This window comes from Phaseolus vulgaris, chromosome 3, assembly GCF_051622355.1.
Source record: "Phaseolus vulgaris cultivar YP4 chromosome 3, ASM5162235v1, whole genome shotgun sequence".
NCBI classification, from domain to species: domain Eukaryota; kingdom Viridiplantae; phylum Streptophyta; class Magnoliopsida; order Fabales; family Fabaceae; genus Phaseolus; species Phaseolus vulgaris.
The window spans coordinates 15632026-15648139 of record NC_143500.1 but is presented as its reverse complement, the minus strand read 5'-3'; the positions used below and the strand labels follow the sequence as shown (position 1 = coordinate 15648139).

The window sequence follows — 16114 nt, the reverse complement described above, 5'->3', positions numbered from 1 at the left end:
TTATTATTTGGGGTTATAAAGGAGGGACATAACGTATAATGGTAATGGTAGCAGACTAGAGAGAGAATTACACCATCTCATCACTGCAGAGAGGAAGAGACATTCGGACTGTCCCACAAACTTTACCAGCTTTATTTACTTAACTGCACCACACGCTCTTTTTCTATAGTCAATAATCTCAGATTAGATCCTATGCTATGCTATGCTATGGACACAGACTCAATTCTAACTCACACAAAAACCAACCATAATCATCTCTACTTCAACACACCAATAGGGCTTACGACTTCTCAATTATACTACAACTCACTATTTTTTCCATTTTCAACCTAGCTAACAATATTTTTCTCTTCTATTTTTCACTCTTTAAATTAATTATAAATTACTGTGGAAATAGTTTTAAGGGGAAAGAAAAAGGACAAGGTGAAGGCTGATTCCGTGTCATCTATCTCTTCCATTAATCCGTCATCCATCATCGTCAGTATTTACTTGTTGGCTCTCCCTCGATTTGATCGTTCCTCTCTCTCTCTCTCTTCTGTAGAAGTGAGATTTGAGAAAGAATTGCGCTGTTTCTTTCTCTCTCCTGCTTTTCTTTGCCAGTGGCGCAGTGCAGGAAACGAGGGGGAGAGTTTCATTGGGAAGGTAAAATCCACCCTTTCTTTGCACCATTCCCTCGGCCATTTACATCACCATCCACCACTCTCTCCTTTTCTTCTACTACAACAAACCCCAGTCAGTTTATGCGTGCATCTTTCTCTTTTTTTTTCTCTCTCTCTCTCTACTCATGCTCCAGTGAATGCTTCAATGGGTGGTGGTAAGGTTTATAAGAAAGACCCAACACCCGTTTTTCCAAGCAAAATTGTGTAGACTTTGTCAGGAAAGCCACAGTAGAGAAAAAAAACACAACCCTCTTCCACTTCGTGTATCAGACAACAACTACAGCACCAAGATCACTGTTTTGGATTTTTCTGTAAAAGGCCTGAAACTTGTAGCATAAAATCCGGGGGAGCCCTGAAGACAACTCATCTTGGGAGCAAAAAGTAGAGGGAGAGGGAAAAAGGAGAGGTGGGCTTAGTTTTTTTTTCCCTCTTCATGTGATAAGTTGAGGTAGTAAATTTTGAATATAATATAGGTAGGGGAAACGGATAAGAGTGTGGATGGGTGTGTCTGTGAATTGGTGAGGAGGCAATGGAGGGTGGTTCTAACGAGGCCTCCAGTGTGATGGGTTTTGGAGAGAATACAAGTAGTAGTGGGGTTTGTCCAATGATGATGATGCCTTTAGTGACTTCTCATCATGGTGGTCATCATCCATTAAATCCTAATCTTAATAATCCTAATCGTAATCCTAATGTAAACACAAACACAAATACTCTCTTCCTTCCCATGCCTACTACTACTAATAATCACCACCCAAACCGCAATAGCATCCACGACAATAACCACAACACCAACACCTCTGAGTTAGGGTATTTCATGGAGATCCACAGCCGCAACACGAACAACAACAACGATGGAAGTTCCTCTTCTTCTTCTTCTTCTGCTGTGAAGGCCAAGATCATGGCCCATCCTCATTATCACCGTCTCTTGGCAGCCTACGTCAATTGTCAAAAGGTGAGGGAAAGGAAAAACATAAAAGGTTAACCTTAACTCATGATATCCATTGACCCAACGTTCCCCACTTAGGTGAAAAGTAGATAAATATAGACAGCTAGAGTGATTGAAAACGATGCTTAATTAATTTATTCAACTCGTTAACACTCTTTCCTTAGTAAGTTCGGATCTGAGTTGTGACATGTGAAGTAATTTCTTTATTAAAGTAAGTCATCCTTTCATACTAGTGACGAACTACGTATTATTATTATATTTTAAAGAAAAAGAAGTTGTAGTAGAAGTATAAACCCTTTAAAGATGGCTAGCTTAACTATTAATGACAAGCATGCTATTTGGTCGTAAGGGTTTACTCATACAGTTGATGCACGTACTTAGCAGGTTGGGGCGCCACCTGAAGTGGTGGCAAGGCTAGAAGAAGCATGTGCATCTGCTGCAGTGACTATGGCAGGTGGAACGGCTAGAATCGGTGAGGATCCGGCGCTAGACCAGTTCATGGAGGCTTACTGTGAGATGCTGATCAAGTACGAGCAAGAGCTCACCAAACCCTTCAAGGAAGCCATGCTCTTCCTTCAAAGGATCGAGTGCCAGTTCAAATCTCTTACCATTTCTTCTTCCGACACTGGTGATTCATAACCCCTTCTCCGACTCCAGCTTTGATTTCTATGTTTCTTATCCTTTTAATGTTTCTTTTGTTGGGTGTTTGCCTGTTTGATGTTAATTTATTTAATTGAATATCCTTGCATGACTGTGTTTTCGAGGTTGTAGGTTCTGGGAAAGTTGTTAAAGAACTTCTTGTTCTTGAATTTAACCGAGTGCTTGCTTCATCTACTTTTTATGATAAAAGTTGAAATAATTTTCCTACCGTTAAGTATTTGTTTTCATTATGAATGATGTTTAATTGATAAAGAGTGTTTGTCTTTTCTTTGTTTAAGAAGACTTGAAATTCTGGCATGGGCTGTCAAAATGTGAATGGGTGGTACCTATCTGTATAACATCTTATCGGTGTTAGTGCATTGAATAAACTTTTGTTGGCTAAATTCTGCCCTTCCTGCGTGCCCTGATGATATTGACACAATTTCAGCTTTTTTATTTTTGGAAATACAAGTCTTTTCCTAAATTCTTCTGTGTGTTTCCCTATTTGATTTTACTGCTCTCTCTACTTGGCTGTTGTTTGATTTTGCATCTGAGTGTGGATAAAACTCATGCTTAAAGTAAATCCAACGACAGAGGGAGTGGCAGCTGGAATGTGAATTTGGTTTTAGTGGAGAGAGTCTAGGGTTTCATTGAACTGGTGCTCAAGAGTCAAGAGTGTTAATTGCGAGGTTGTTGGTGACTAGGTCGTTTCGGAATGTCATGCTCAGTGCAGTCAAACAAATGGCTTTAAAGAGGCTCTTAGGGGCAGTTGCAGGAGATATTTACCAAACAATGTTCAATAATATATAATATTACATTAAAGAAGGCCTTTTACACTACATTTTATCAAACAAAAATAAGTAGTTTTAGCTATTCACCATCATTTTGCTCTACAACAAATCATGATTTTGCTAAACTAACTTTTAATAGTTTATATGCTCATAAATTCATGCGTTTTAGTTAGGTGGCCTTTGTTATTCTCATAATTGTTGTATCTATGCGTATTGTCATTATTTATCATGTGTTTGTGTCCGACCGTGCAGTGCATATTGCCGTGGTTACTATAACTGTGTCTTTGATATGATAAAACTACACATTGGTGTGTCTATAACTGGAAATGGATGGTCACTTGCCATATGTACGTCTACATGGTGCTAACATTGCTGATTGAAATTAGCATTTGAATGTGACAACCATCGTTATTTTTCAAACTTTGCTGCTTGTGCGTTGATGACCACAGTGAAAAACAGCAGGAAACTTTTGTGTACTGCCTTAGATATAATTACAGCCGAGATTTCTTTAATATCAATCCATTTATGTATGAGCCCAAAGTAGTGCATGGTCTTCTGTTGATGTAAAGGAACAAATTTAACGTTCTTGGTCACAAATTTTTACGTTCTTGGTCCCCCGATTGTTAGTAGTTCATGGGTTTTTTCTGGGTAGAGGGTCCCTGTGCAATTTCATTTTTTGTAGGTGTTGAACAATTGAACTTTTTCAGTGGATTCAATTATTATTGTTACTACTACTTCTGTTATTGCTATTAATTTCTTGATGGTTTTATTTCTTCCATGACTAATCGCAATGTCTTTTTGCTACTATAGTTTGGCCCCTCCATGAACGTGGCTGTATGAATATTGTTGCATGTGATTTTAGATAAATATGACCACAATTACTGTGGTGTTTTGCTTTAATTATGAAGTTTTTGAAGTAATTCATTATGCACCCCCTTTTCTTCCATGTCTTATATTTAATCTTTTATTCTTTGCTGATGAAAAGAAACAGTGGCCTCATGCTGCAAAGAGTGAAATTCCATTTTTGCTTGATAAGGTTTAATATGATTGTTAAATTAGTCTTACTCAAGTTAAATCGGTGAAGTAGGCAGTGACATTTAAAGACTGTAGTCCTCTTTTCTGACGTTGTTGGGTTTAGGTATTTACTGTCTCAAGGTTGGATATGGAGACACTGTCTTTATTAAAAATACGGTTGGATTCATTTCTTATTGGATCATTTTAAAATCTGACTTGTGTTCATCATTCATTGTTTTCTAATTTATCTAAGATGTACTGTTAGTCATCCTTTATGTAATCGTACCCCGTAGTCAAAACCTGCACCAAACACAAGTTAGTGGTTTGATAGTTAAATATATCCTGTATTTGCTACATTAAGCTTTTCATTGTTGTATAAATTTGCTTGTCATGGAGAGTTACGCTTTAATAATAACTTAATAAATGCTAGCAAATTTGACTGAACTTTACTATAAACAAGCCATTTTGTTGGTTCCATAGCACCATATATTTTAGTCTCGTTAGAAATTTTCGTTATAAAGTTTGTTAGTTGATAAATTACTAGATGGTTTGGGATCACTTGCTTGGTGTCAGCTAATGTTTACTGACAAGGTAATCAAATGTTGTTAATTATTTCATCTTAAATTTAAAGAATTCAATTGAGTGAGATTGGTGGACACCATAAGACAGATGGTGGTATAAGAGCATTATAATTTCTGGGGTTCATGTTATAAACGCTTTACATTAGTAACTTTGGTAAGAAATTGAATGGAGAATTCACGTACCTTTTTCTTTCTAAGAAAGATGGTGTTCTTTGTTTTCTAATTGGGTTGAACAGCAGGTTGTAATGAAGGTGGTGATAGGAATGGATCATCTGAAGATATTGATGTGCACAACAACATAATAGATCCACAGGCAGAGGACCAAGAACTGAAAGGTCAACTCTTGCGTAAGTACCGTGGATACCTAGGTAGTTTGAAGCAGGAATTCACGAAGAAGAGAAAAAAGGGCAAGTTGCCCAAAGAAGCAAGGCAACAATTACTTGATTGGTGGAGCAGACACTACAAATGGCCTTACCCATCTGTATGTTGCATCTATCACTTTATTTTTAGTTATATGTGAAACATGTTATTGTGGAAATAACTTAGCAGGTGTTTTTGTACCTGCTTAATTTTGATGCATGAACAGGAATCTCAGAAGCTGGCACTTGCAGAGTCAACAGGGCTGGATCAGAAGCAAATTAACAACTGGTTTATTAATCAAAGGAAACGACACTGGAAGCCTTCGGAGGACATGCAATTTGTGGTGGTTGATCCAAGCCATCCACACTACTACATGGAAAATGTTGTGGGCAATCCCTTTCCCGATCTCTCTCACACAATGCTCTAAGAAACGTTTTGGTGCCTGTGTGCTCTAAACCTATATGTGTTCTGTCAAAAGGCAAGGCGTTATTCATATATAATAAGTATGTTACTTTAGTCACTAAGTAACCATATTTACACACTAAAATATGTCTCAAATGTTAATCTAAAAGGATTAACCTTTTGCACTTGTAATATTAAGTGGGAATGAAGTCTTTTGTAATTCAGTAACTAATTTTCTCAAGGAAATGTGCATGTTCATAAAATAATGTTGGCCGCATAAATTTGTCTTTTATATATATTTTTTATCAACAAATAATTAATAAAATAAAATCAGACACAACGAAATATTTCAATCAAATATTTGAGGTATCACAATCTTTATACATCAATTACACCTACCTTAATAAAACATAAGATAAGGTGCAGTCTCAAGGAAGGATTCAAGAAATCGTTTTTAGTGCAACACCCAAATCCTGACACCACAAAATAATGTATCAACCCTGCAAGATTTTAGAGCAGCAGCACTATAACAAGAGTTTAGTGCAACACCCAAATCCTGACACCACAAAATAATGCATCAACCCTGCAAGATTTTAGAGCAGCAGCACTAACAAGTATGCAATTCGTGTGTTCCTCACCAAAATACAAAAAGGAACAGAATTGATAGGAGAGAACCGTTTAAAAGACAGCGTTTATATATATATATATATATATATATATATATATATATATATATTTATATGAATACGTATATATGTATGTATGTGGTGCTTATGTTAAATATAATTTAACTTGTAGAAAGGAAAAGATAAATTTTAAGAAGCTTAATTTGTATACCTGATTGACATTATTTTCTAATACATATTTGCGTCAGCTCGAAAATACATTCACAATTTGCGGTAAAAAGGTAATGTAAGTTAGTCTATAACTGTATTCCGATTGATGAATAAATATAATCCAATAAAATGGTTAAAAAGTAAATTTTTAAAGAATTTTGAATGTAAATCGTTTGATTACTTTTAATCTCTGGCACTGCTATTCTTTCCCATTAACTAGCTAAAAACAGATTTGAAAAAAAATAAAAAATATTATCATATAAACCGGCATTACATGAAGCTACCTAAAATGTCTTGTCAAATGAGAGTCTTGAGCTTTAAAACGTGTAAAGAAGATTTAAAAACGGAAATTATTTCAAAACAATAGAAAAAAATGCGAAGATTTTTTTTTAAAGAATAATGTTTCAAGACTTAGTGTCATCCACGTCTAGTTAGTTTAATTAATTAGACATATATTTAAACTTATAATAATAACTTAAGAATATAATATATAAAATAAAAAATATCAAGTAATATTCTTAGAAATTGAGTGCAATAGATTTTGGCCATGCATTAAATTATCAGTATAAATTTTGATTTTAATAATTTAAGAGTGGTGATATTTTGATACCTATCAAGCCGAAAACACTTACTTCTTAACTCAAAATAATAATATTTTATTTATATTTATTTTACCTTTTAAATTAAAATTCTAATACATATTATTATATTATTGAAGTGAGTTATAAAGTGGGTGTATTTTTTTATGGGTGTCAAATTATTATTTCCATAATTTAATTCCCGATTCATGATTTTGACCATTCTATTTTTTGTCATTTTAAAAAAAAAAAAAAATCTAATTATTAACTTTGTATATATTCCATGTTGATCCAATTGGACTATAACTAATATATTTATTTAAAATATTAGAAAAATAGTTTAATATTAATTAAAATATACTTATAACAAATTAAAAATTTTAAAAATAGATCATTTTCAAATATTGGTAGTCTAAGATTGAGGGAAACAATAGAATGATCAAAATCAATGATAAAGACTAAAAGTATAAAAAAATTACAATTTGGTCAAATTATTATTATTATAAAACCTTTTTAATGTTTATAAATTAATGCACAGTTATTTTGCAATCTGAATTTCAATCGTTGTCCATTTAGTTATTTCAGTATTCACCCGGCCCGATGCTATTTCTTGGGTGGCCCGACTTTAACGTTTTTCTATATAAAATTTTATCTTTCTACAAATGGTATAATGTGACATGACATTTTATTCTTTTCTTAAATTTTAACACAACCAAACCAATTTCAGAGGCTAATTTTAAAATACAAAAATAATGCTAGAGATTTGTACATATTTAAAGTAATAAATACTACAAAAATTTAGAAAAAAAAACTAAATAAAAATAAATGCTTATTTTACAGATAGAGTAAAAAGAAAGGGAAAAGGGCTAAACTAAAGCAAATCATGAATCAAACCTATGATAAAAGGCACATTTCTAGAATAAAAAGAAGAAAGGAAAGAAGAAGAAAATGTGAAAATGAAGTTATAAAGAAATACTAAGATTAAAATTCATATTTGAGATTTGTTTTTTCATCTCAATATTATAAGGAATGAATAAATAAAGCCACAATCAAACTACATATGTCAAATCTTAGGTCTTTTATAAAAATAAAGATTACGAAAAATGTCAAAGCTTCCGATGAGAAATAAGATTATAAGATAAAGAGTAAAACAATGATTCATATAAAGTTCAAATTTTATATTTAAGGAAGAAATAAATATAATAAAATGACGAAAAATGTAAAAAATAAAAAGATAAATTTACTAAAATTACAATTTAGAATAAACAACTAATGTTTTAAAGTTTACAAGAGTATTTTATATAAGTAAACTTTATAATAAACATGTATATATAAATTAGATTATATTATGATACAAGGTTCTTCTCAATTATTGATAAGTTGTTTTAAAAATATAAAATTTTAATTATAAACAATGATGAATATTATATAGAAATATATAAGAGGTTAAAGAAAAATGCTAAAAATACTTTTGTTCAGCGAAGAAACTCTTACCAACGTTCTCTTATAAATAATAACGTGAAAAAAATTTGATATATATAACTTTCTAATTTATATTGAGAAAAGTCTTATATCACGTCTCAGAATTAGACCCACTTTCTCTCCAATTTTTCTGAAAATAAATTTCACACACCAGTCTGCAATTTGTAACAAAAGGTCTCAAGTGTAAAAGAAAATCTCTCAATCCTTTCCAACTACTGTTTTTTGTGGTTAACATTATGAATTTACTGTATTTTTATCTGTCTCTAAATTCATTTTTATTTTTAAATAAACTACTAATAGATAAAATATAAATTTCTATCACAGCTTAGATTATTTTTTAAAAGTGTGTGTGTGTATATATATATATATATATATATATATATATATATATATATATATATATATATATAAACTATAAGTAATTTTAAATATGTAAACCGGAGCAGAGAGACCTTAAATTACATGCACCGTTGTTTAAGCCTTGGTTGGACCACACTTCAATTTTGCTTCACTCCTGCTCACAACTTTAACTTAAATTGTAAAACTATTAAATAAAACATACAGTAGAACTTTAATATTTCTATTTTAAAATATTTAAAATAAAAATGCATAAGTTTAACTTTTTTTCAAATAACCAAATAAAGAGTAATAATATTTTTAATCTTCATGTTATTCTCTTTCAACATAATTAAATCTCATTAATTTTCTGTTTACAGAATAATGTTTAAGGGGTTGTTTTAAAATTAATTAGATTCGTTTTATCAGAAAGAAAACAAAATCTTTAAATTTTAAAGTCAACAACGTTGCTTTTGGTATGAAATTCATAAAATATTATAAAAAAAATACGGCAAAAAAAATTATTAAATAAAAATAATCAATTTTACAGATAAAAAATAATTAGTGACTATATTAACTAAATTAGAGACCATTTCAGAGGACTAAAAAAATTATTGATTTCTAAATTAGTTAATAGTTTCTAATTAGTATCTAATTAACTACTAAAGTTTTTGCTACCAAATTTACAATATAAATAATTGATAATTAACTACTAAAGTTTTTGCTACCAAATTTACAATATAAATAATTAATAGTTAAAACCTTGATAACTAATTAGATACCAATTTAAAATATATTTATAAATAATAAAAACTAATAATTTTTTAGTTCCTAAAATAGTATTTAATTTAATCTATATAGTATCTAATTATTTTTAATCTATAAAATTAGTTTTTATTTAAAAATTTTGTAACAGTGAAATATGTAAATTTACACGTTAAGAATAGTTTGTTTCAATTGATCATGCAAATATATTGTGTTATAAGTTCTTATATCTTAAAAAAATAATTGTGAAAAATTATATGACTTTAATATATATATATATATATATAAGATAATATTAAGTTTCATAGTTTGTCTCAATCATTATAGTCTAGGTTGTCACCTTATATATAAAGTACATTTAAAAATTACAGCTAATTTGGCATAAAAGAAATGTAGATAAAATTCTTTGGTTTGAAACGGAAATTTTTCACAAAACTACTTTTAATCCAAATCACTATATCACATGGAAGAGAGAAGTTTACCCTCAACAGTGATCCATCCCAGCTCATGAACATTACTTTTGGCAGAGGTTACTGCTAATAATCAATACAAAAGTAAATTAAAAATAATGAAACTCTTGTAACTCTCGAAAAAAATATAGTAAAAAAAAAGAAAAAGAGAAGTTATGAAAAACACTAGGTGAAAAAATTGTTGTGAATTGAACCGACTAATTGACGAGGATGTCCTTTTTTTAGGAGTAAAGTTTGGTCTGTGTTTGGTTTTTTGCGTGGTTAGCGTGAGAGGCACATGCAAACTACGTAAAAGGTATAGTAATCAATACACTGTGAACTAACTTTGAATAAAAGATAGTAACGGCTGGACTAAGACATGCTAAGTGCCAAAATGAAATTTACGTTCACGTTCACAGCCAAGTTGCTGCGCGTATAAGAATCATTACCATTCATGATTAAAAGGAAGATTTAAACAAGTGTGGTTGCACTGAGATCGATCTAGCTGTTGCAACAATGGGCAAAGTAATTGCTGCTTCTATAGCTTTACCAGTTGTAGCAGCCATTCTGATTTCCATGGTGTTGGCTGCTATAACTTGCTTGATTCATGAAGAGCGTTCAATATACTTGGTCTTAATGGAAGGAGATGCACATGCTTTTCGTCAAGAACCTTCAATGGACCAACATTCATCAACGATGCACATCAACAGGTTTTTATTTTTTTTTATTTTTATTTTATTAGCAAAAAATAATTAAATTAAAATAAAATGGAATATTTGAGGACTTTTCTAACACTTTTATCAATAGCTAGCTTCTTCTAAAAAAACAAGAGTTAACAAGCTTAAGCTAAATTCTGCAGAAAAATCTGCAGTACCAAAAGCACACCTCCACCTCTCAAACCCCAACAGGTTAATAATACACAGACACACTTCCACCTCTCACTTCCCACACTAACAATCTCTTTATTATATTTATATGATGTTATATTTGAATTTCTATTTTTTAATGATATTTTATTATACTCATTTTCTTCTGTATACACAACTTTATTATTTGTTCAAATTCATTTATGTATGTATTAAACACCAATTTGTTAGTTATTTATAAATGTTATGTCAATTATGAATTGTTTAACACTTATTGGTGTGTATATATATATAGCAAAAAATCAAATAATTAATTAATCATAAAATTTTACGTGAATTATGAATTGTTTAATACTTAATATTATTATTAAATCATAAATTTTTTTATTTATTTATAAATGTTAATTATGTCAATTATATATATTAATTGCTTAGTACTTATATATTAATTGCTTAGTACTTATATATTAATTGCTTAATACTTTATATATATATGTCAATAATTAGTTGGTTAAGACTGTTTTATGCATATTTTTTACAGCGAGAAATTGTTATGTTTTATTTATTTAATATTTTTGAGTATTAATATCTCAAAATAATTTTATATCTTTTTAAAAAAAAACTCATTTGCTATTATTTAAAATGAATTATTATTCTCCTAAATCTAAATAACTTATATTTTTAGCTTGTTTAAATTCATTCTACATATTTTTATAACTTTAAATATTTTATTTATATTTTACAATTTTACTTAATGAAATACACTTGTGCTAGTATGTAGCTTTAAATACTCTTATATCATTTTTTACTTTAAGTTTTTCTTATAAATGGGTATGTTTAGAAAGAACGTTGCTAACAAAATGTTTTCCACTAAAGAATATTACATTACAAATAAATTTAGCACGAAATTTTTTTCCTACGAAAGAGTTTAATTAGCATGCACTAAAAATTTTCAAACTATTATCGGATAAAAAAACACGAATATGACTTTTGATATATATAAATATATAGTATCGCAAATTTATCATACAATAATAATTAGTGATTGGGTGACAATGTAAACAATCTTTATAATGTTATTGTATATTTTTTATTAATCATTTAAAAAGTATTGTCTTTAAAATTTCAAAAACTTATTGTAAGGCTTTTGTTTTTTTGATGGTGATACTTTAACCCTCTAATCAATTATTATTTTAATTATATTTATTTTATTTTTAATTAAAAAATATTATTATATTATTATAATTGATTGTCAAATGTATTATGTTATTTAGTATGAAAAGAAACTTTTCCTTAGGGTTTAGGGTTTATTTGTTTGACCATTGTGTCATGTTTATACTTAAAACGTGGCAATATTGATTCCTTAATTGTCATTCACCGAAAGGGAAATTAAATTAAGCACTAGAATGAAATATTGAGGTTCATAAATGAATCCTTAATTACAGACAAATTATGCTGATCAACAAAGCTGACCATTGTTTCATCTTTGGGTGATCAGCGAAGCTTCAAAGACACATGAGCACTTAGTATCATCTCACGATCTATTTCTGCAAAGTACCTTGGATACAGGAAGCTACAACAAACTCCACAGTTACAAACACATTATCAATGGTTTTTCTGTCCACACAACTCCTTCCCAGGTCCTCTTCTATTTTATTTAACACTACACATATTTTTCTCCTTTTCTTAATTCTTACTTTCACCTTTATCTCATAATCATTTTTTTACCCTAAAGTTTTGCTTCACATAATAAATACTGCATGATACGATATTTTTGTCCTCCCATTATTATGCTTCATCAAGTTGATGAATTTAAACTAACGAAAGAAGGAAACTATTTTAGAAAGTAAAATGAAAATTTTGAAACCTAACATTAAAGTCAATCATTGTTGTTATTTACGTGTGCATGGGGGTGGTGACAAAAACTTGCAGGCTGAAAGACTAAGAAGTGGGGCGGGAATTAAGTTGGTAGAGAAAGACAGAGGAGTGAAAATGATGACAACATACACACCTGACTTTCTAAGTTTACCAAAGGGAATATGGGCGCAGGAAGGAGGAGAGAAAAATGCAGGTGATGGAGTTGTGATTGGTTTTGTGGATAGTGGCATCAACCCTTTTCATCCCAGCTTTGCTTACGATCCCATGCTACCTTTCACCTCAAACCTCTCTCGTTTTGAGGCTGCCTGCATGACGGGTCCTCTCTTCCCTCCTAGTTCTTGTAATGGAAAGATACTAGCCGCCAGGTACTTCTCTGCTGGGGCTCAAGCTGCTACTACCCTCGATGCTTCCAAGGATATTCTTTCACCGTTTGACGCAGATGGACATGGCAGGTATATATATATATATATCAATTCATTTCCCTCTCTTGTAACTAACAGTTATTAAGATGTACCTTGCTCTGGCTAATTCCATTGGTTTCAGTCATGTGGCATCTATTGCTGCTGGAAATGCTGGTGTCCCTGTTGTGGTGAACGGTTTTTGCTATGGGAAAGCTAGTGGAATGGCACCACGTGCAAGGTCAGCTGTCTAATTTTGCTTTGTGGCTGCTTGTTTAAATGCCATTTAACAAAAAACAAAAATGTAGAACATACACCTCAATGATGTATGATGACATTTGTGTAGCTTCGAATGATGTTGGTTTTTTGCAGGATTGCTGTTTATAAGGCTGTGTATCCCTCCGTGGGAACTCTAGCAGATGTTATTGCTGCGATCGATCACGTAAGCTTCAGTTCAGTTCTCAATGGATTACATCCTTTAAGAATCTAAAATTAATCAAGAAGGAAGAATGTTTAAAAATGGCTAGTGTTGGTCTCTTAATGTTTTGTCCCTAATCGGGTGGCGATAATAATGTGAGTGGCCATAAGAACTGAAATAGTTTGCATGATTTGCGCAGGCTGTCCTGGATGGAGTGGATATCTTATCCCTATCTGTGGGACCAAAGGAACCACCACAAGACACCTTAACTTTCTTAAACATATTTGACATTTCTTTGTTGTTTGCACGAAAAGCAGGAGTTCTGGTGGTGCAAGCCGCAGGGAACCAAGGTCCCGCATCTTCAAGTGTAGTGTCATTCAGTCCCTGGAGTGTCGGTGTTGCCGCTACCACCACAAACAGAAAGTACCCTTCTTCTCTTCTACTTGGAAATGGCTCAATACTTAATGGCGTGGGACTATCTGGTACTTTTGTCTCTCAATACAATCCTATATTTTGTCCATGTCTAGTGCTCCAAATGATCTTAACGTATGAAATTCTCACCTACAGGACCAAGTTTTGGAAATGGATCAGTTTGGCATAAGCTTGTTTTAGCTAAGGATGCAGTCAAAATAAAAGGAACAAGTCCAAAGACTCAGGAGTACATAGAGGAGTGCCAACATCCAGAAGATTTGGACCCTAAAATAGTGTTGGGAAGTATCATTATCTGCACCTTCTCAGCAGGCTTCTATAATGGCACCTCAACTCTTGGTGGTATTATTAACACCGTGAAGGCTCTAGGAATGGAGGGCTTTGTTTTAATTGCGAACCCAAGCTATGGTGATTATATTGCAGAGCCAATGCCTTTTGCTTTTTCTGGTATTTTGATCCCTCGTGTAGATGATGCCAAGGTACATAAGGGAGGACTTACTAGTACTACTATCTTTTATGTAACTGAATCTTTGCAATCAGATAAGTAAAAGGCTGCTTGAAATTGTAGGTTATATTACAATACTGTGAAGAACAAACAAAGAGGAACGAGAAAGGAACTGCCACAGAATTTGGTGCTTTGGCAGCTGTGGGAGAAGGAAGACTGGCCTCTTTCACAGGGAGATCGCCGATAGTGAGTAGATTTTCTTCAAGGGGTCCAGATATCATTGACATCAAAAAAAATCTTGCAGATGTTCTTAAACCTGATATTCTTGCTCCAGGGCACCAAATCTGGGCAGCCTGGAGCCCCATGAGTGCCTCAGAACCTCTACTCAAAGGTACTTTTCTCTTCTTTTTTCAAAACATGCTAAATTGTATCTAAAATGTAAAGAGGTTATTCTCTCCTGTTACACACACAACATAATCCTCTCTCTCCCTCAACTCTTAGTGTACTCTTAGTATCTTGATGAAAGAGAAATGCAACACACTCTCATCTTTTGAACAAACACTTTATCATAGTTTTATATTGGAAATTACTAAATTGTGTGCCTTTTCTTTTAATAAGTCTTAACTCCTGATTCTTAGCTTGCAATAAATTTCACTATTACTGGATCATGTATTTAAAAGAGTTTTTTGGCCCTTGGGTCCAATCAGTACTGCAAAAAACCAAATTAGTTGACAACTCCAATTTCACTGAACACTCTTTTGCTACAAACTCATACAGGGGACAGTTTTGCATTATTATCTGGTACCAGCATGTCCACACCTCATGTGGCTGGAATAGCAGCACTGATCAAGCAACACAATCCCTTATGGACTCCATCCATGATAGCATCTGCTATCTCTACAACAAGCTCAAAGTATGACAATCTTGGAGAGCCTATAATGGCAGAAGGCTTAGAGGTCAATAGCTTGTTTCCCGCCACTCCTTTTGAATATGGGTCAGGCTTTGTGAACCCCAATCGTGCCGTTGATCCTGGTTTGGTACTGTCATCAGGTACGTATTTACTTGTATAGTGGCAGAGCCAGAGAATTCAATGCTTTATCAGCTTAGTTCTTTTACTCAAAGTAACCTGAATTATTCATTTGTCCTAAAACAGAATATGCAGACTTCATCAGCTTCCTGTGCTCTTTGCCAGACATAGACACAGGTGCAGTCGCTGCAGCTACTGGAGAGCAATGCAATCACCCATTTGCAAATCCATTCAGTCTAAACCTTCCTTCAGTTACAGTATCTGCACTAAGAGGGTCAGTTTCTGTTCAAAGAACTTTGATGAATGTGGGGAACACCACAGAGACCTACTTGGCCTCAGTTATGCCTCCAAATGGAACTAACGTCTGCCTCTATCCAACTTGGTTTACCTTAACTCCACAAGGAGTGCAAGATTTGGAAATACAATTCAGTGTCGTCCAACCAATGCAGAATTTTACCTTTGGTGAAATTGTTCTGACAGGAAATTTAAACCACATTGTACGAATAACATTGTCTGTGTTGGCTCTTTCAGTGTAATGAAGATCAATTGTTCCATGTCAGGTTTAATGTTATTAAGTTCGGTTGGCAATGATTTCTTTTACAAAAGCAATTATTTCCAATCTACCTAAATGGGAACATTATTTCCAAAAATGTTACAAATATTTTAGTTTAATTGTTCTTTGTCTCCTTTTGTTGTAGAGATGGTCTATAATTGGGTTTGGGCTTCATCAACCTATCGGTTTCTAAAAATGATTTAACAAATTCTTCCATGTAACATCTGTACCATGTAAATGATGAAAATGCCTTTAAATAAAA

General features: G+C 32.3%; 2 protein-coding genes across 3 annotated transcripts; both read left to right on the top strand.

The window, feature by feature from the left end:
• The first annotated feature begins 175 nt into the window (after nucleotides 1-175).
• On the top strand, nucleotides 176-5658 carry LOC137806735 (homeobox protein SBH1). 2 transcript variants are annotated; one of them, XM_068606993.1, is made up of 4 exons: nucleotides 176-1611; nucleotides 1990-2233; nucleotides 4870-5111; nucleotides 5217-5658. In XM_068606993.1, the coding sequence occupies exons 1-4, from the start codon at nucleotides 1189-1191 to the stop codon at nucleotides 5415-5417; spliced, it is 1110 nt and encodes a 369-aa protein (XP_068463094.1). In that variant the 5' UTR covers nucleotides 176-1188; the 3' UTR covers nucleotides 5418-5658. The 2 variants fall into 2 exon arrangements, with proteins under 2 accessions (XP_068463094.1, XP_068463093.1); XM_068606992.1 differs by having other exon boundaries at nucleotides 1987-2233.
• A 4652-nt stretch (nucleotides 5659-10310) lies between these two features.
• On the top strand, nucleotides 10311-15908 carry ALE1 (PA-domain containing subtilase family protein). Its single transcript, XM_068606990.2, has 10 exons — nucleotides 10311-10548; nucleotides 12203-12344; nucleotides 12637-13034; nucleotides 13126-13221; nucleotides 13353-13422; nucleotides 13598-13880; nucleotides 13966-14306; nucleotides 14396-14663; nucleotides 15050-15322; nucleotides 15426-15908. The coding sequence occupies exons 1-10, from the start codon at nucleotides 10355-10357 to the stop codon at nucleotides 15833-15835; spliced, it is 2475 nt and encodes an 824-aa protein (XP_068463091.1). The 5' UTR covers nucleotides 10311-10354; the 3' UTR covers nucleotides 15836-15908.
• The last annotated feature ends 206 nt before the right edge of the window (nucleotides 15909-16114 follow it).

Excerpts from the sequence above, each read along its gene's own strand:
- ALE1 (XM_068606990.2), top strand. The coding sequence starts at position 10,355 with ATGGGCAAAGTAATTGCTGCTTCTATAGCTTTACCAGTTGTAGCAGCC. Across the intron at positions 14,307-14,395 it reads CTCGTGTAGATGATGCCAAG|GTTATATTACAATACTGTGA; the intron begins GTACATAAGGGA and ends TTGAAATTGTAG. Across the intron at positions 14,664-15,049 it reads CTCAGAACCTCTACTCAAAG|GGGACAGTTTTGCATTATTA; the intron begins GTACTTTTCTCT and ends AAACTCATACAG.
- LOC137806735 (XM_068606992.1), top strand. The coding sequence starts at position 1,189 with ATGGAGGGTGGTTCTAACGAGGCCTCCAGTGTGATGGGTTTTGGAGAG. Across the intron at positions 2,234-4,869 it reads CATTTCTTCTTCCGACACTG|GTTGTAATGAAGGTGGTGAT; the intron begins GTGATTCATAAC and ends GTTGAACAGCAG. Across the intron at positions 5,112-5,216 it reads ACAAATGGCCTTACCCATCT|GAATCTCAGAAGCTGGCACT; the intron begins GTATGTTGCATC and ends ATGCATGAACAG.